This window comes from Neophocaena asiaeorientalis, unplaced genomic scaffold (genome assembly GCF_003031525.2).
Source record: "Neophocaena asiaeorientalis asiaeorientalis breed wild unplaced genomic scaffold, Neophocaena_asiaeorientalis_V1.1 scaffold253, whole genome shotgun sequence".
Taxonomy (NCBI): domain Eukaryota; kingdom Metazoa; phylum Chordata; class Mammalia; order Artiodactyla; family Phocoenidae; genus Neophocaena; species Neophocaena asiaeorientalis.
The window spans coordinates 5176009-5196855 of record NW_020174553.1 but is presented as its reverse complement, the minus strand read 5'-3'; the positions used below and the strand labels follow the sequence as shown (position 1 = coordinate 5196855).

General features: G+C 38.8%; 1 protein-coding gene across 7 annotated transcripts in view; it reads right to left on the bottom strand.

Moving 5' to 3' along the window:
• Window positions 1-20847, bottom strand: part of DOP1A (DOP1 leucine zipper like protein A) — an 82802-nt gene that overhangs the window by 24791 nt on the left and 37164 nt on the right. For 6 of the 7 annotated variants that reach the window (XR_003004860.1, XR_003004861.1, XM_024757415.1 and 3 more), the window contains exons 13-21: window positions 15401-16022; window positions 14508-14782; window positions 13258-13410; window positions 9638-9738; window positions 7992-8251; window positions 4500-6480; window positions 3571-3682; window positions 3282-3464; window positions 1754-1879 (exon numbers count right to left, since the gene is read on the bottom strand). Coding sequence is in view for 5 of the 7 variants with exons in the window: in XM_024757415.1 (XP_024613183.1) it covers window positions 1754-1879; window positions 3282-3464; window positions 3571-3682; window positions 4500-6480; window positions 7992-8251; window positions 9638-9738; window positions 13258-13410; window positions 14508-14782; window positions 15401-16022 (3813 nt within the window). In the remaining 2 variants the exon portion in view is untranslated. The remainder of the gene's footprint in view (window positions 1-1753; window positions 1880-3281; window positions 3465-3570; window positions 3683-4499; window positions 6481-7991; window positions 8252-9637; window positions 9739-13257; window positions 13411-14507; window positions 14783-15400; window positions 16023-20847) is intronic. The other variant, XM_024757416.1, reaches the window with a different exon arrangement.

The window sequence follows — 20847 nt, the reverse complement described above, 5'->3', positions numbered from 1 at the left end:
TCTCATTGCAGTGATTTCTCTTGTTGTGGAGCACGGGCTCTAGGCATGTGGGCATCAGTAGTTGTGGTGCGTGGGCATCAGTAGTTGTGGTGTGTGGGCTCAGTAGTTGTGGCTCGTGGGCTCTAGAATACAGGCTTAGTAGTTGTAGCACATGGGTTTAGTTGCTCTGCAGCATGTGGGATCTTTCCAGACCAGGGCTCGAACCCATGTCCCCTGCATCGGCAGGTGGATTCTTAACCACTGCACCACCAGGTAAGCCCAAGAGCCTCTCTCGATAAACTCTTCACATAGTAAACTTGACTCCAGTCTCCTGACGGGATAGGGTAAGAGAAGTGGGTGGTTGGTTGCTTGGGTTGGGAAAAAGGGATCTATAAACTCTCAATCAGTCCTCCAGATTTCAGCCCCATCCTAACTCTCTGCCTTTAAGAAGTACCTGATACTTCTACTTCCAGAAACTGTCTATAGTTTTTACAGTGGGAATTGAACCCCTTCTTGCAGCAACTTAGTAGAGCAGAGAAGCTGATACTGATATCTAAGTCAATTACAACTCAGACATGTGTTTTTCATCTTGCAAAATTTTGTTGACTCTTATTTTTTTGTGGTGACCTCTCCCGATTTCTTTGTCATTGTGGGTTTTGCCATTAAAAATTTTTTTACTCTCATTTTTGGGAAGAAAGCAGAGAAAAATGCATGTGTTCAATATGCCATATTAAACCACGTGTGCTTGACTGATTTTAAATAGTCTAGGATCTCAGTTCTGTCCAATGTAATATCTACTACTGAATCCTCACATGCAAAATGTCATATAAGTGGGAATGTTTATTTTTATTACTTTAGATATGTCAGCCTATATGTAATGTGAAATCAGCACAAAAATAAGATTAGAAACCTTTAGCTGGACAAATCATATCTCTTATGGGAACATAAATTATTTAATAGCCTTAGTATTCTAATGAGTTAGTATTTATATCCAATATAGAACACTTTTTTGAGCTTTTTTTCTTTTCAGATTAAAAAAAATTTATTAATTTCATTGATTTTTGGCTGCATCGGGTCTTAGCGGTGGCACGTGGGATCTTTTTGTTGCGGCGCGCAGGCTCCTCTCTAGTTGTGGCGCGCGGGTTTCTCTCTAGTCGTGGTGCACGGGCTCCAGAGCATGTGAACTCTGTAGTTGCGGCACATGGGCTCTCTGGTTGTGGTGCGCAGGCTTAGTTGCCCCGCGGCATGTGGGATCTTAGTTCCCCAACCAGGGATCGAACCCGCATCCCATGCATTGGAAGGTGGATTCTTAACCACTGGACCACCAGTGAAGTCCAAGAACACTTTTTTGAGCTTTCATACCCACAAAGCAACAAAATTTTCACATACATAATCCAAAGACAACATATGAATTACATTTAGAAATGATTTAAGAGGTCACGTTGTAACGGAAAACTAGTCAAGATGAAAATTTCTCTCCATATTCTTGCCCTGTACCCTGAATGACTATCATTTAAAAAACACATTGCATTATATTACCATTTCTATGTAAAATACAGCTACAGTTTTAATATTACATTAATTACCTGTCTTCACATAAAATATCTTTTATATTTATTTAAGAAATTTAGGCAATATATCATTATCTAAACCTGTACACAAACTTGTTGCCTTTCCACCACCCACCCTATCCCAGCCCCACTGCAACTAATGGAGAATTGAAAATCAGCATGTGCTCACCATATGCTTACCAAATGAAAAGACAAATACATACCTTGGTCCTAGTGGTGGTTTTGTTCTGTCTTCTTTCATTCCATACAAAGGCGATGGCAGCCATAAAGTGAACACCATGATTCATTGAAATGGGCCCCAATAATTCTAGGATCTGCTGTCTCAAGTTCTACAAAAATTTAAGCAAATGACAAGTGAATTAAAAATTATGGAAGCATTAATAACTGGACTGCACTTTTAGTTTTTCTTGAAATAATATACAGAACTTGTATGTTTTACTACCTACATAATGGTAGAGGAAACTTTAATAGTGTTAAGAGATGCAACCATGGTCATTTTAATTCAAAAGGAAAAAAAACCCCTATAATAGTTTAATCCAAACATCAGGACTTAAATACAATTTTCTAATGATTTCTACCCTTCCCCCGCAGTGCCCGGTGTGCTCCCATGACTCCCAGATCTAGGAAGTCAGGTCTAGGAGCAAGATGAGGTAATTGAGGGATATCAATTTGACAACCTGCCATAGCCTAACATACTCTTAAACATTCACATAATTTCCCTCTACATATAAAGAAGACAATTTGGAAAATACCTAAGAGTATAAGAAGAAAAACACTTTTTTAAAATCAACGATTAACCTCATCATATTAAGATAATCACTATTAACACGTGAATTTTCTTTATTCCTTTTTCTGCAGATAGATTTTTTTTACATAATTAGAAATACAATATTTGTTTAATTATGTAACACCCCTGGTTCCACTAAACTTTTAAGCACTTTCCATCCACTAAGAATTCTTCAAAACCACGACATTAGTGGCTACATAATGTAACACTGAACAGATAATTATTTAATCGTTCCCTTATTGTTTAGGATCTCTCTTTTTTCTGCCATTAAATAAGGCTATAATAAATATTTTATGTATATATTTACATAATTTTGATTACCTTAGAATTCATTACTAAAGTAGATTACTAGGTCAAAGACTATGAAACTTAAAGATCTCTGTACATATTGCTAAACTGTTTTCCAGGAGAGATTTGCATATTAAAATGTCAGCTTGAAATGTCCTAAAAAAAGGAACAAAGTTATGTATGAATGAACCTCAAAAATACTATGTCACATGAAAGAAACTAGATACAAAAGACCAAATAATGTATAATTCCATTTACAGGAAATGGCCTGTAAATGGTAAAAGCAAACCGATGTAGAGAAAACAGATTAGTGATGATTGTGGTTAGGGATGGGAACTGAGGGGCTGCAGATGGGCATGAGGCATCTTTCTGTGGTGAGGGGTATGCTCAAACATTAGGTTGTGGTGACAGTACTACAGCTCTGTACATTTACTAAAAAACAAACACAAACATTGAATTATATATGCTTAAAAAGGGTGAATTTTGTGTTATGTCATCTCAATAAAACGGTTAAAAAATTACTTGATAACTAATTACACAATCCATGCAGAGAATCATAAATACTACTCAAATTATTCACAAATTCAGAACATAATCTTTGGGAGAATCCTCAAATAGCCTCTTGAGCGCCAAGGGTGAAGTGTGGATTATCTAACCTTTGTGGCTCCAAGATTAACAGTGGTAACAGAGGCGGATGCAGCAATGGGTATCTTTTCCGAAGAGTCGGCCTGATGCAGTGCGCTCCAAAGCAGTGTCACAGAGGACATGATCATGTGAAGGATCGAGAGGATTCCACTGCGGGCTTCGAACAGGTGTTTCTGGTCTACATTGACCAAAAGCTATTGAAGTTGGGGGAAGAAAATGTATCACTTCCTGAGGATTACAAATGGGACTTATTAGGCCTCATAATCTTTAAAAAGCAGTCAAATATTTGTGCAGTCTTACTTGGTGATACTGTGTAGTAGGGTCCAACAAACAGTAGTGGATAATGGCTGTGATCCCTTCCAAAAGGGTAAGAATCATATCTGGTGGAATAATTGATGCCATCCACAGAGGCCTGAAATAAAATGTATCCATTTGAACACAAGTTCTGTGAAAGAGAAGTTTGCGTTTTATCAGTAGTAAATGTCCCGCGTGTGACAGGCACACAGTAAGTGCTCAATAAATATTATATAAATAAATAACTAAGTGAATAAATTAGGAGCTTTTATATCCTCTTCCAATAAAAAAAGTGAGTCACATTAAATGTACTAAAGTTCTTTTTGGATAATAAATTCTACACAAAATAAATACAGCCAGTAAATCTCTAGCAACCGTGTAATGGCAGGCATATAAATATTAAAGGATACAGGCAGTTTTCTTATATTTTATATCTAGTACCTGAGATTATACAGGATATAAAGCCAGACATTAGTCTATTAAACATCTAGATAATTTTGACAGATTAATTTTGAACATGGCCTGGGGATACAGATAAAATTCGTCATCAAACTGAAAATCCTGAATGAGAAGTAAAATCAGATGGGAAAAGATCTGTAATTTTAAGTTAATTTTAGTGTGAAATTAAAGATATCAGATAAAACCAGGGAAACCCTTTGCTGAACTTTCTATTACTTTTGCCAGCTCTGTTAAGAGCATCAAAATTAATTTCAGCTCTTAGGAGAAAAAAGTCCTGTTTATATATTCCTTGTTTTCCACTCCTGATTCTTTTGTTGACACTCCTCCTCAATGTTCTTTATGAAAATAAGATACTGTTCGTAACCTAATGATAACCACTAATTTACTTCCCCAAACTGCAACTGACTTACTGGATGATTAAGCAGTAATATATGTAAAAAATGTTAATAATGACAAAATTAAAAATCAACCCTTACCTACTGTCAGATAATCCTGTTTCATATTTGTACTGTTGAATTAGGTTATCTAGATTTCTGCAAAGCTGTAGTGTCACAGAAACAACGACTCTCTGTAGAACTTTTCCCATGTAAGGCAGAGTAGATGTGATTAAACCAATCCATTGTGGGTGCATCTTACAAGCACAGTGTTGATGTAAAGCTCGTATCACCGCACAGAGGAACATGCCTTGAGATGTGATTGGCTGGGCATGCAAATACTGAAGAGAAGTCATGGGCTGATGGGGATTGATGTGTTCCAGATCAGATACCACAAAATCAAAACCTGTTTCATTCTCTTCAGGGACAGTCATTACCCTGTGTTCTAGAACAATGAGCCTCTGAAGCACTTTAAGAAGCTGTGACTGGAGTGTGCTGCCATTGTCAAATTCATCTTCCGAGAAATTGATCAGGCTGTCCTCTGAGAAACCTTCTTCCACAGCAACCATGTTCTTACCTGCCATCTTTTCACTGTGCCATTTCTGTGCACTAAAGATGGATGACAGCAAACAGTGAAGAATCACTTTCTGAACTTTGCACTTGGATAACATATCAGAGATAAAACTAGGGAAACCTTTTGCAGAGCTTTCTATGACTTTTGCCAGCTCAGTAAAGAGGAGTGTCAAAATTTCGATGCTCATCATCTGCATGTTTCGATTGCCTATTAAATCTTGTGACGTGACCTTGACATGAGTTGGGTAATGGCTACGCATATAATACAAGCAGAGGGAAATAAGGATTTCTATGTACATAGAACTCCGGAAATTATGATTCGAGTCCACAGGAATGTGACTATAAAAATCTTTGCCCATAACAGAAATCCGGTGTCTGGCCAATAGATTCTGAAGCAGAGACAACTGAGGAGTATATGCATTATTTACACTAGTGGTTGAAATGGCATTTACAAAAGCAATGGGGTTAGTTTTCAAGATGGCCTTGATGGCAGAAAAAGCATACAGAGTCCTTGATGAATCATACAACTGGAGATACAAAAGCACATGTTGATAGAGTGGATGGATGTTGAAATTGGGAGACCTCCGTGATCCCGGAGAACCCACGTCACTCTCAATTTCAGAAATTTCTCCCTCTCCACAGCTATACCAGTTCTCTAAATCCAGACCATCACTAAAGAAAACATTGGTTTGTCTGAGCTTTTCATTTGAAGTTTTTTTCTTGTCATCATCCTTTTTTCTGGCAAGTTTTACTTTAGGTTTTGCTCCTGGTTGTTTACCTGACTCCTTAACAATTGTTTCTTTCTCTGAGACTTTTTCCGATAATTTTTCTTTGAAGCTGAACTGAATACTACCGTGACTTCTGTGTCTAGATCTGGTCTCTGTAGCGGCAACAGGAGAGTCATGGAGAATCTGTGTGGTTCCTGAAATGCAAGGTGAGGAGCTATTTCTGGAGATCCCACTGGGCACACACTCACAGCCTTCCTCTGCAGACACAGACAAAAACTGAGAATTTCCCTTACTCAGCAAAGCAACCTGAGCGGACTGATCTTCACTTTTAATCATCTCCTCGCCTGGATCTACATCGTTGTCCTTTGGGGGCATATCTTCAATTTCTAACTGAGATGGCACTGATGCAGATTCTGCTTCGAGGCCACTTACGACTTTACATATCAGGTCAAAGACTACCTGCTGAACATCGTCATCTGGGGAGCCTGCGTTTGGCATCTGGGAATCCTCTTGTGCATTCACGTTTTCAGGATCAACTTCGTAACTCAAGTTGTCCCCAGCAGAGGACTGAGAACATCCAGAGTCAGAACTCTGAAGTATTTCTATCTGTTGGTCTGGAAGATCAAAATCAGATACAACCATTGGAATTGTCTCACTGCTGGTACTTAGAAGGGACAGTCTGTCACTTAATGGATTAACAGTAAGACTGAAGTTCTCTATTTCATCCATGGTAAGCGTCTTTTCACCATTTCCTTTCGATGCAATGAGTTGTACTTGGCTTACTGGCATATGAGAAAAAGAGTAAAGGAAAAATATAAAATATATTAAAATAACTGAAATGTAGACTGGACAAGATTTTTAATCATTACTTTCATTACCTCCTTATATTTTCCTATTAAAATATTTATTAATATGCTAGACTTAAGTTAGAAAATTATGTAGATGACCATTAACCAGAATTTAATAGACAATTCAATACTAGAAGGCCTATTATTCAACTGAATTAAACAAAACAGCACATTTAACAGATAAAATATAAAACTTTGCCCTTATCCCCAAATACGACATCCTTTTAAAATCATTTAGTATATAGTTAATATATAAATACATAATCTTCTTGATTTTAATAAAATTCAACAAGCATTTATGAATTATATAGTTTGAGTAAGGCCCTAAACCAGGACAGGAGGGTGAGGTAAGGAAAAGACATCACTGTTCTAAGAAGTTTAAAACTAGCAGGGCATCACAAACATCCATTTCGGTACTTTTGGGGGAACATTCTTTTAGAGAGGCTTAGTTCCGTGCAAGCAGTGCAAAATCAGATGCTTCAAATTTAGGAAAAGCATCATGACACCACAGGTGAGGTCTGAGAATGATCTCAGAGGACAGATGAGAATTCAGCTGACAGGCAGGAACTATGGCAGGCAAAGCGCTAACACAAGAGTTCTGGCAATAAGCAGGGTAGAGCATGTTCTTAGAAGATTCAGGGGAAGCAGTGGAAAGGTAGTAAGAGAAAGGAACCAAGGCTCTGTAGAAACACACTAAAGATGAAGTAGGAGCACGACAGTTTAGTTCTAGCTTAACCGCTTACCAGCTGTGGGTTAAGCATCAGCTTCCTGCTCGGTCAAATGACCTTTCATTACTGACCTCACAGGATTATTTGACAAGAGATACAAACGAAATACTGAGTCTTTTGTCCCTAAGGTATATTAACCTAAGGGGGCCATTATCAGTGTATTACAGAGGGTATCATTTGGCAATTTGTGAAGTGTGGACTTTATTCTAGCAATAGAGAATATTTATCAAACACACTAGTCTCTGCACTAAATATGTCACAAACGTTACTATGTCTAACATTCACAATGAAGCCTTAGAGATGGGTATTATCATCCCTATTTTACAGATGAGGAAAATGATGCATGAAATATAAAGTACATTATAAGCTTACTAAAGATTCCCAGTGAAGTATCTACAGAGCCTTGCAGGGCCAGGATTATAAACTCTAAAGGTTATTTGTTAATACTGAAGAATGTTTCTGGCCAGAGCTGGGCTGAGTCCTCCCCTGAAAGAAGCAACTGATAACAGAGATCCAAGTCCCCTGTGATGGTCGCTGATAAGGTACATACTGACACAGCCCATGTGAGCACTGCTAGTCCATGAGGAGGGGAGAAAATCAGCCCAGGCAGAAATTCTCACGTTTGGTTCTCCTGACAATCACTGTTGTGTTCGCCTTTCATTTTATTTTAATAATTTAATTCTAAATAAAGTTGTTCTACTTCCGTGTGATATTCACCATTATTGCAGGAAAAGTTTTGCATGAAATGCTTGTCATTCTCTTCTCCGGGATAACAGGGGGCCTTATTCCAATAACGTTCTGCTTGTACCCGCTGCACTGAAACCCTCTGAGTTTTGGGATGCAGCAAGAGCAACAGCAGTGGTTCCAAAACTCTTGCAATATCATGTCTTTGCAGGACTTGGTTCAGCCAGGCTTGTCCCACAGAGCTGGTGGAACCATCGAGACTGTTAAGGCTATCTAACATGATGAACAGTGACCTACAATAAACACCAATAATTAAAACAAAGAGCAAAATACCTACTTTAATTTTAACACTCTAATTTTTCTAAAATTAACATTACGATAAATTGTGTTTCTGGCTTTGAATTAACTGTTTTAAAGTAATCATACTTCAGAATAACTTTTGACCACAGTATTTTAATAATCTTAATCCCCAGTCTCAGTAGATACAATAAGAAAGGAGAAATCGTTTTTTCTCTTTTCTTGTGTTTTTTGAAATTTCACAAGCATACATTACTTTTAAAAGATAAATACCAAAAAACAGGAAAAAAAAACCTTAGACAATTAGTCTTGTTTTAGCAACATATTACTGTTCACATCACCAAATACTGAACCGTCTGCAAGTCAACACTACTTTCATGTTGGTCTGTGCCCCACTGCTCCCATTCTCTTTACCAGTTGAAAGTGATGTGCTTAATTCAAGGAAAGACCTTCTGTGAAAGGTGTGGAGGTATAGTTTGGAATCAGACAACCTAAGATTCAAATCTGGGCCATCCACTTCACCTCGTGTATAACGATCTTGGGCAAATCACTTAACTTCACTGGGGCCTTCACTGCCTCACGTGATGAGGACAGGCGGTCATTAAATTACAGATGGTATTTGTAAAGCACCTAGGCCCAGGGACCAGTTCATTACAGGGGTTCAACAGCAGACCGTTTTAAAATGGTGATGCTGCATGAAATAACCAGCTGAAATAACATCCAGTAGAGTCCACATCTGATCCTGAGTGCGGCTTCAGTGTAGTTAGATTTGGGGCCACCTCTATGAGACTTGCTGGTGAGACTGCTATCTATGCCAATGTATGTAAATTTACCTATAAATGGCATCTCCTTGGAAGTTACTGCAAATCTCATATTTGGGGTATGGGTCATCTGTGTAGTCTAGACAAACTCTCAGGCAGTTAACTGCAGATTGTTTTAATCCATGGAAGCGCTTTGTCAGTATTTTTGCTGTAGATTTTAAGGTCTGGTTCAGGCGGAAGACTGAGAATGATTACTAGAGAAACACTTATACAATCTACTGTTTATATGAAATTTCACTGAATGTGAACTCAAGCAGGCTGTATCTGTTGCTGTAACCCTGACACCTAGAACGGCTCCTGGCACACAGAAGTAACTTGATGAAGTCATCCAATGAAAGGAAGGGGCACTGGGTGCTCCAGAGCATGAAAGGTGAAAATCTGTTAGATAAATGAAAATGCCATGCCTTTTAATACAGCTTAGATTTTAAAAAATAATTTATAAATTCTCTTTATAAAATCGCAAGTTGCTCTCTCCTATCCCTGCTCTCTCTCCCCTATCAAATAGGCCAGGGGATTCAAGAAAAGAAACATTAAGATATCAGAATATAAAATGTAACCAACCTGTCAAAAGACCGTGCAAAAGATGAAGACTTATTTATATGGAGGTCCCTTGTTAGATGCCAAAGAACTGCAAATTTTGCATGTGCTTCCATCCTTATTTTCTGAGGATGAATATGAGAGATTATTTTATTATCCTTTCAAGGTATTAAGTGATTTTAGTATGAACAAAGTAGTTATTTAAGACAGAGTATTATGTTGTATTATGTTCAATGTTCACAGAACTCCAACACCCGATGAAATAAGCTGTGTTTTTTATGGAAGTAGAAAAGTGGAAAATACTAAATATATAAAGAAATATTAAACCTAAAGGATCATCTCATGCTGCCACATAAGTTATTATTTAGTTTAGGTAATCAGTTTACTAGATTATTTTATAACAGGGGATGGAAAAACCTAATAATGTGCATGTTATGATATTCTGAGTATAGGAAGCACTTTCCCCCTCATTTTAATATATAAATACACAGTAGTCAAAACCAATTTTATGGCACTATATACTTTGCTTTTGCTCCCAGAAATTACACGTTAATCCCAAATGAATTTATCAACACCTACAAAGCTGGTTTATTAGATTAAAAATTTTAAGGACCTAAAAAAATTATTTCTACAAGAAAAATACTACATCACTTTTGGGATTATTTGGAAAAGATTAACTGTTAAGATAACAATAGACAGAATAATGGAAAAATAAATTATTTAGAAAGACCAGCATTTGGTATTAGATAATGAAAATGTGTTAATGGAAATCACAAAGAAATTGTTCTTGGATTGAAAAAATCAATATTGTGAAAATGAATATACTACCCAAAGCAATCTACAGATTCAATGTAATCCTTACCAAATTACCAATGGCATTTTTTACGGAACTAGAACAAAAAAATCTTAAAATTTGCATGGAGACACAAAAGACCCCAAATAGCCAAAGGCATCTTGAGGGGAAAAAAATGGAGCTGGAGGAATCAGACTCCCTGACTTCAGACTATACTACAAAGCTACAGTCATCAAGACAATATGGTACTGGCACAAAAACAGAAATATAGATCAACGGAACAGGATAGAAAGCCCAGAGATAAACCCACACACCTATGGTCAACTAATCTATGAGAAAGGAGGCAAGGATACACAATGGAGAAAAGACAGCCTCTTCAATAAGTGGTGCTGGGAAAACTGGACAGGTACATGTAAAAGAATGAAATTAGAACACTCCGTAACACTATACACAAAAATAAACTCAAAATGGATTAAAAACCTAAATGTAAGACCAGACACTTTAAAACTCTTAGAGGAAAACACAGGAAGAACCCTCTATGACATAATTCACAGCAAGATCTTTTTTGACCCACCTCCTAGGGTAATGGAAATAATTTAAAAAAAATAAATGGGACCTAATGAAACTTAAAAGCTTTTGCACAGCAAAGGAAACTATAAACAAGATGAAAAGACAACCCTCAGAATGGGAAAAAATATTTTCAAATGAACTAATGGACAAAGGATTAATCTCCAAAATATATAAACAGCTCATGCAGCTCAATATCAAAAAAACAAACAACCCCATCCAAAAATGGGCAGAAGACCTAAATGGACATCTCTCCAAAGAAGACATACAGATGGCCAAGAAGCACATGAAAAGCTGCTCAACATCACTAATCATTAGAGAAATGCGAATCAAAACTACAGTGAGGTATCACTTCACACCAGTTAGAATGGGCATCATCTGAAAATCTACAAACAACAAATGCTGGAGAGGGTGTGGAGAAAAGGGAACCCTCTTGCACTGTTGGTGGGAATGTAAATTGATACAGCCACTATGGAGAACAGTATGGAGGTTTCTTAAAAAACTAAAAATAGAATTACCATATGACCCAGCAATCCCACTACTGGACATATACCCTGAGAAAATCGTAATTCAAAAAGACACATGCACCCCAGTGTTCACTGCAGCACTATTTACAATAGCCAGGTCATGGAAGCAACCTAAATGCCCATCGACAGACAAATGGATAAAGAAGATGTGGTACATATATACAATGGAATATTACTCAGCCATGAAAAGGAACGAAATTGGGTCATTTGTAGAGATGTGGATGGATCTAGAGACTGTTATACAGAGTGAAGTCAGTCAGAAAGAGAAAAACAAATATTGTATATTAACGCATATATGTGGAATCTAGAAAAATGGTATAGATGAACCGGTTTGCAGGGCAGAAAGAGAGACACAGATGTAGAGAATAAACGTATGGACACCAAGGGGGAAAGTGGTGGGGGGTGGTGGTGGTGCGATGAATTGGGACATTGGGATTGACATGTATACACTGATGTGTATAAAATGGATAACTCATAAGAACCTGCTGTATAAAAATAAATAAATAAAAATTTTAAAAAAAACAGAGAAAAAGAAATTGTAATATTCCAAAAATTTTATAGTCTTCCTCCAGCATTTGTGGAATCCTTCAAGTAAAAGACCCCTGAAATCTGGATTGCGACTGTCTAAACTGTTTGTGATAGGTTAGAGGAGCGCCTGCTTTTTCTGTGGGCCTAATAAATGTTTTTCCAATGAAGCCTGTGCTTGTACATCAAGCAACATGTAAATAAAAGTAAGTAATAACAGATAGTTTTTTCCATGGATATATAATATCTTTATTCAGAGCTTAGTATTTCTTTAAAATGAAATGTTATACAAGTAAACAGGTGTATAATTTGTCCTAGATTTACACTTAATGTAAAGCAGATTACTGCACTGAAATACAAGGCTCTATTTAAAATTTTCTGAACAATTCTGAAAGAATGTGTTGAAGTAAAATTAGAATTTTAACAGTTTTCTTGGAATAAGCTTTTCAGTCCTCTCATTTACTCCTTCATTTGCCAGGTCCCCCTGCCAAATGCTGCATTTACTCTACACAATGTCTTTTTGAACATAACCCATTCAATCTCACTAGCACTGAGAACTTTTCAAAATGAGGGCAATCCACTTCTAAAAGCTGTTCAATAAAATCTTCTTAAAATTAATGTTAGAGAGCAGATACAGGAAGACCACAAACTTCATTAAGTTACCCTGAACAGGTCAATCAGAATGATCGTTCTAGCTTCTTCTCAGGCCCAGTCATGACTCAGCCATCTTTACTCTAACTGACGTATGTATCACACTTCATATACATTTGGATACAAAATCCTTATTCTGGATGTTTATTATAAGGCAAATAATATAATCTCACATACTAACACTCTATAGCTTATAAATGTCATTTCACATATATTAGTCAATGTATCCACCAGTTTAATAACTGAGGCCACCGAATACATCTTTAAACAACCCAAGAACTTGGACCACCACCAACTTTAATCATCACTCCCCACAGGTGGTATCCTGAACCAAGAAATAAACCCAGCATTTGATTTTGGGTTCCTTGATTTTTCATATTACTGACGCTTATGTAAAGAACTTTCCTCTAAAAAGAATAGAACACGTGTATTTTAAAGATTTGATGATCACTGAATGAATTCATATTATCTCTTATTCAGATACTAGATGAAATAATTTTCCTAGAGTTTCCTTAATTTACCTTTTAGTATAATACGAGCAGGAGGTAGGGTGGGCACAGGATAAGAAGAGAAGAACTTACCTTATCTTTATGGGTCAACTGCTGACTTATAACATCCTCACAGATGCTAGAAGAAGGAACCAAGTTATGTAATTGATAAAACAGTTCCACACTCTTCTGGTGGTGCTGAGGTGTCCCATCTCCCATCTGGTTCCACAATGTTAAAGCTACATGCTATAAAAAAAAGATGTAAAAGTCACAGTTACAAAATTGCAAATGGAAACTTATTTAACAGACATTTCCTATTAGGTACAAACAAGCCTCTGACTGCCAGACCTAGAAGGTCTTAATACTCATTATGCCACTGGAATGAGATTTAAAAGTGTAGCTTTCCATCTGTTCACTTTCTGGTCCAGGCTTTTAGAACCTCTTATGATAGTCCTTTAATTATATTTACCTTAAACAGCAGATATGTAATCACTTTTTACAGGGTCCAGATGAGACCCCATTTCACTATTTTAGAGATGTTTAGTAAAGTGATGCTAGAATATGTTATCTTTAAGAGGATATAAATCCCACATTGAAGGCGCTTTAACGTTTACAGTTATATGCTGCAAAGTGAAATATAATTCATAGTCCAAATATGCAAACTACTTAAAACGTACAAAGTAGGTTGTATGTATTTCAGTGCTACATGTGTTAACACAGCACTTGATGATCTATGACAGCATTAATAAAAATGCAAGTCATCAGGGTTCACCACAACATTGTAGAACCCAACTCTAACCTAGCAGGAGGAACTATCTTGAGGGGCACCATAACTTGAAATTACATTAAAATTAAAAAAAAAAATTTATATATAAATCGTCTACCTGCTTAAGTCAAATATACTTGATGTTCTTTCTATGTAGAGGATATCATATGTACTGTTGTGACAGAGATCAAAGACTGCATTTTTTTTGAATGACATCATACATCACAAATGATCATCAGACAATTCAGAGTCAGAAACCTTTTTCTGGGTGTTTTGGAGAGCTGAGGTTGCACTCTACGAAAAGCAAAAGTGTCACAACCACTTTATCTGGAAATACGTTTTACTGTATAAATGAACTCTTCTCTTTACCCTAATACTCCCCTCATCCTTATTTTTTTTCTCCTCACAAAACTGGGGAGAAGACCGGCCAAGCAGCACTGATCAAGTGTGGTGTCTTTTCCTATATGGTATAATATTAAGAGGTGTTTAATTAAGCCTGATTACCTTCTTTAAAATCTCTGCTATGCAAATTAGCTCAAGTATCATCTTAGTCATGAATGTATTTCTTAGAGCTCACCTTGAAAAATTCAGTCTTCTCAGCTATATATCTCAGATTGCCCGGAGTGAGGGGAGGTCTAATAACCACAGCTACTCTTCCCTGGTTTGGACTTAAGGGTTGTGCAGGCTCCACACTGTTGATGTTTTCCCCAGTGACCATGGCCACTGACTGAGTCAGTCCTACCAGATCCATCACTAGTGAAATCGCAGCGCTCTGCACACTGCAATCACTTGCTTGGCTGCAAGCGGTCATCAGTGTCTGGAGCCACAGTGGAGGCTGCACGTGCTCCCAGTCTGAAACGAAAGCCGGAAGCCAACACGGTCCATCACACTGAACCTTTCACGCACACTCTATCTTCCAAATTAATTTCAAAACACAAAGCACTTCTACCAAATAACTTTAGGCCTTGCTCGGTGAACAAAACCATGGTTTCTCACTTAGACTAGAGCTTCAATAAAATAAAGCAGCAACAGGAATTTCATAAAAATTTTAAAATATGTATTTGTCTTATGCAAGTCATACAAGCTATTTTCTGTCCTAAAAAAAGTTTAGTAATCAATTAACATTATGTAGTACTCACTGTACTATGTGTGTGTACTATGTATGTGTATGTCTGTGTGTGTGTGTGTGTGTGTATATATATATATATATAAATAAAAATTTAAATGAAGGTAATCACATATGATGCTAGTCATAATAAAGGAAATCAGGAAATTTTCCAACATATCAATCTCCCCATAATGACAGTATTTCATTGAAAAAAAAATCTATAAATTAAAATAAAAGTTTTAAAAATTAAGAGGCTAAAAGAAATCCCAGTTTTAATATCTGAGTGTTCCTTAAAATAAAGGGGGAGGGGAAAGCATGCCATAAAAAATATTTTTAAATAAATAAAACAGAGATGACCTTACCAGTCTCTGATTTTTCAGAACATAACTCTGAGGTATGGTTCCCCTCAGCAATGTAAACTGGGAAGCTTGAGCACTCCAGGAAGAGCTGACAGGCAGCAAGGAAGGCAGAAAGGTATTCTTTTGAAGTTTTTTGTTTACTTATGTTTCTCTCTTTTACACCACCATGGGAATCCCTGTCCCAGTCTGAAGTCTCTCCTAGCTCTCGACTAAGATCCCCTTGATGCTCTGTAGCCAGAGCCTGAGAGAAAGAGTTACTCTGAATGATGTAGAGGTTGATAAGTCTGGTGAGAAACTGTTGGACATACTCCAAGCAGCACTGCATTGCAGTTTTTTGCGCTGTCTTCCCACTTTGGGGTGCTGTCCCCTGGGTGACTATGGAAGGGGGCTGGATGATGGTTTCTTCAGATCCCACAGTGGAGGCCGTTTCTGTTTCAGATGATGTGCTACCAATTGGGATGGCAACTGCCTCCGGTCCCTCACTCAGTTCTCTGTCGATGTCATCAGTTCGGTCTGCTTGATATTGTATGAACTCAGTGAATCCACTCTCTGAGGAGCGACTACTTGGTGGATTTTCTCCATCTTCAAACACTTCAGTAGGATTTTCAAGAGAAACTGATAATACCTGGTAGAGTGTAAAAAGAGCAGAAGGCTGAGTAACTAAATGTATATTAGAAATTAAAATTAAAAAGTCACATTTTGAAAGAAGTCAGCTTTAGATTTGACTTATTCACAACCTAATTCACGTTTCACAACTTTATCTATCTATCTATCTATCTATATATATATTTTTTTTTTGCGGATGTGAGCCTCTCACTGTTGTGGCCTCTCCCGTTGCGGAGCACAGGCTCTGGACGCACAGGCTCAGTGACCATGGCTCACGGGCCCAGCCGCTCCGCGGCATGTGGGATCTTCCCGGACCAGGGCATGAGCCCGCATCGCCTGCATCAGCAGGCGGACTCTCAACCACTGTGCCACCAGGGAAGCCCTAATCTATATATTTGGTTGAATCTTAAAAAAAGAGTTTCTACAATTGATTCACATATCTATGCTAATAGGAAATACTGATACGGTTCTAATTAATATATTAATATAAAGCTATTCAATAAATATTTATTATTTGCTATATGCATAACTTAAGCTTAGGTTCTTGAGGACAAAATACGTATATGTAAAACTCTCTAGGATCTACATCCTTGTTTTCAAACTCCTAATAATTTATTCAATCTACTTCATGAAATCACTTTCCTAACGTCTAAACAATGCATGGAATGAGACATGTAAGGTTAAAAAAATGACATTTTAAAAACTAGAAATAGGGTGACCTTCAAAATGGCAGAGAAGACATGGAGATAACTTTCCTCCCCACAAATGCATGATAAATACATCTACATGTGGGAACAACTCCTACAGAACACCTACTGAACGCTGGCAGGAGACCTCAGACCTCCCAAAAGGCAAGAAACCCCCACGTACCTGGGTAGGGGAAAAGAAAGAACAAACAGAGACAAAAGAATAGGGACGGGACCTGCACCTCTGGGAGGGAGCTGTGAAGGAGGAAAGGTTTCCACACATTAGGAAGCCCCTTCGTGGGTGGAGACTGCGGGTGGCAGAGGGGGAAGCTTCGGAGCCACGGAGGAGATTGCAGCCACAGGGGTGCGGAGGGCAAAGCGAAGAGATTCCCGCACAGGGGATCAGTGCCGATCGGCACTCACCAGCCCGAGAGGCTTGTCTGCTCACCGGCCGGGGCGGGCGGGGGCTGGAAGCTGAGGCTCAGGCTTCGGAGGTCGGATCCCAGGGAGGGGACTGGGGTTGGCTGCCTGAACACAGCCTGAAGGGGGTTAGTGCACCACAGCTAGCCAGGAGGGACTCCGGGAAAAAGTCTGGACCTGCCCAAGAGGCAACAAACCATTGTTTCGGGGTGCGCGAGGAGAGGGGATTCAGAGCACCGTCTAAATGAGCTCCAGAGAAGGGCGGCATGAGCCGCAGCTATCAGCGCGGACCCCGAGACGGGAATGAGACGCTAAGGCTGCTGCTGCCGCCACCAAGAAGCCTGTGTGTGAGCACAGGTCACTGTCCACACCGCCCCTTCCGGGAGCCTGTGCAGCCCGCCACGGCCAGGGTCCCGGGATCCAGGGACAACTTCCCCGGGAGAACACACAGCGCGCCTCAGGCTGGTGCAACGTCGCGCTGGCCTCTGCCACCGCAGGCTCGCCCCGCATCCGTGCCCCTCCCTCCCCGCGGCCTGAGTGAGCCAGAGCCCCCGAATCAGCAGCTCCTTTAACCCCGTCCTGTCTGAGCGAAGAACAGGCGCCCTCCTGTGACCTGCATGCAGAGGCGGGGCCAAATCCAAAGCTGAACCCCGGGAGCTGTGCGAACAAAGAAGAGAAAGGGAAATCTCTCCCAGCAGCCTCAGGAGCAGTGGATTAAAGCTCCACAATCAACTTGATGTACCTGCATCTGTGGAATACCTGAATAGACAACGAATTATCCCAAACTGAGGAGGTGGACTTTGGGATCAACTGTAGACTTGGGGTTTGCTTTCTGCATCTAATTTGTTTCCAGTTTTATGTTTATTTTATTTTAGTGTTTATTATCATTGGTAGATTTGTTTATTGATTTGGTTGCTCTCTTCCTTTTTTGTAATATATATATATTTTTTCTCTTTTTGTTAGTGTGTATGTGTATGCTTCTCTATGTGATTTTGCCTGTACAGATTTGCCTTTACCATTTGTCCTAGTGTTCTGTCTGTCCGTATTTTTTTGTTTGTTTTTTTAGTATAGTTCTTAGCACTTGTTATCATTGGTAGATTTGTTTTTTGGTTTGGTTGCTCTCTTCTCTTTTCCTTTTTTTTAATTACTTTTTAATATTTTTATTAAATTTTTTTTATTGTAATAACTTTATTATTTCTTTCTTTCTTTTCTTTCTCCCTTTGCTTCTGAGCCAAGTGGCTGACAGGGTCTTAGCGCTCTGGCCGAGGGTCAGGCCTGAGCCTCTGAGGTGGGAGAGCTGAGTTCAGGATGCTGGTCCACCAGAGACCTCCCAGTCCCACATGATATTAAACAGTGAAAGCTCTCCCAGAGATTTCCATCTCAACACTACGACCCAGCTCCACACAATGACCAGCAAGCTCCAGTGATGGACACCCTAAGCCAAACAACTAGCAAGACAGGAAACCAACCCCACCCATTAGCAGAGAGGCTGCCTAAAATCATACTAAGTCCACAGACACCCCAAAACACACTGCCGGACATGGTCCTGCCCACCAGAAAGACAAGACCCAGCCTTAACTACCAGAACACAGGCACCAGTCCCCTCCACCAGGAAGCCTACGCAACCCACAGAAACAACCCTACCCATTGGGGGTAGATACCCAAAAAAATGGGAACTATGAACCTGCAGCCTGTGAAAAGGAGACCCCAAACACAGTAAGTGAAGCAAAATAAGAAGACAGAGAAATACACAGCAGATGAAGGAACAAGGTAAAAACCCACCAGACTGAACAAATGAAGAAGAAATAGGCAGTCTACCTGAAAAAGAATTCAGAGTAATGATAGTAAAGATGATCCTAAATCTTGGAAATAGAAGGGAGAAAATAAAAGAAGTGTTGAACAAGAACCTAGAAGAACTAAACAGCAAACTAACAATGATGAATAACACAATAAATGAAATTAAAAATTCTCTACAAGGAATCAATAGCAGAATAACTGAAGCATAAGAATGGATAAGTGACCTGGCAGATACAATAGTGGAAACAACTACAGCAGAGCAGAATAAAGAAAAAAGAATGAAAAGAATTGAGGACAGTCTCAGAGACCCCTGGCACAACATTAAACACACCAACATTCGAATTATAGGAGTCCCTGAAGAAGAGAAAAAGAAAGGGACTGAGAAAATATTTGAAGAGATTATAGGTGAAATGACCAATCACAAGCACTGAAATTGAGACAGTGATTAAAAATCTTCCAGCAGGGCTTCCCTGGTGGCGCAGTGGTTGAGAGTACACCTGCTGATGCAGGGGACACGGGTTCGTGCCCTGGTCCGGGAAGATCCCACATGCCGCGGAGCGACTGAGCCCGTGCGCCATGGCCCCTGAGCCTGGGTGTCCGGAGCCTGTGCTCTGCAACGGGAGAGGCCACAACCGTGAGAGGCCTGCGTACCGCAAAAAAAGAAAAAAAAAAATCTTCCAGCAGACAACAGCCCAGGACCAGATGACTTCACAGGCGAATTCTATCAAACATTTACAGAAGAGCTAACACCTATCCTTCTCAAACTCTTCCAAAATATAGCAGAGAACGGAACACTCCCAAACTCATTCTATGAGGTCACCATCACCCTGATAACAAAACCAGACAAAGATGTCACAAAGAAAGAAAACTACAGGCCAATATCACTGATGAACATAGATGCAAAAATCCAACAAAATACTAACAACCAGAATGCAACAGCATATTAAAAGGATCATACACCATGATCAAGTGGGGTTTATCCCAGGAATGCAAGGATTCTTCAATATACATAAATCAATCAACGTGATACACCATATTAACAAAATGAAGGATAAAACCATATGATAATCTCAACAGATGCAGAAAAAGCTTTTGACAAAATGCGACACCCATTTATGATAAAAAACCTCCAGAAAACAGGCACAGAGGGAACTTACCTCAACATAATAAAGCCATATATGACAAACCCACAGCCAACACTGTTCTCAATGGTGAAAAACTGAAACCATTTCCACTAAGATTAGGAGCAAGACAAGGTTGCCCACTCTCACCACTATTATTCAAAATAGTTTTGGAAGTTTTAGCCACAGCAGAGAAGAAAAAGAAATAAAAGGAACCTAAATTGGAAACGAAGAAGTAAAGCTGTCACTGTTTGCAGATGACATGATACTACACATAAAGAATCCTAAAGATGCTACCAGAAAACTACTAGAGCTAATCAATGAATTTGATAGAGTAGCAGGATAAAAAATTAATGCACAGAAATATCTTGCATTCCTATACACTAAGGATGAAAAACCTGAAAGTGAAATTAAGAAAACACTCCCATTTACCACTGCAACAAAAAGAATAAAATATATATGAATAAACCTACCTAAGGAGACAAAAAACCTGTATGCAGAAAATTATAAGACACTGATGAAAGAAATTAAAGATGATGCAAATAGATGGAGAGACATACCATGTTCTTAGATTGGAAGAATCAACATTGTGAAAATCACTCTACTCCCCAAAGCAATCTACAGATTCAATGCAATCCCTATCAAACTACCAATGGCAGTTTTCACAGAACTAGAACAAAAAATTTCACAATTTGTATGGAAACACAAAAGACCCTGAATAGCCAAAGCAATCTTGAGAAAGAAAAAGAGAGCTGGAGGAATCAGGCTCCTGGACTTCAGACTATACTACGAAGCTACAGTAATCAAGACAATATACTAC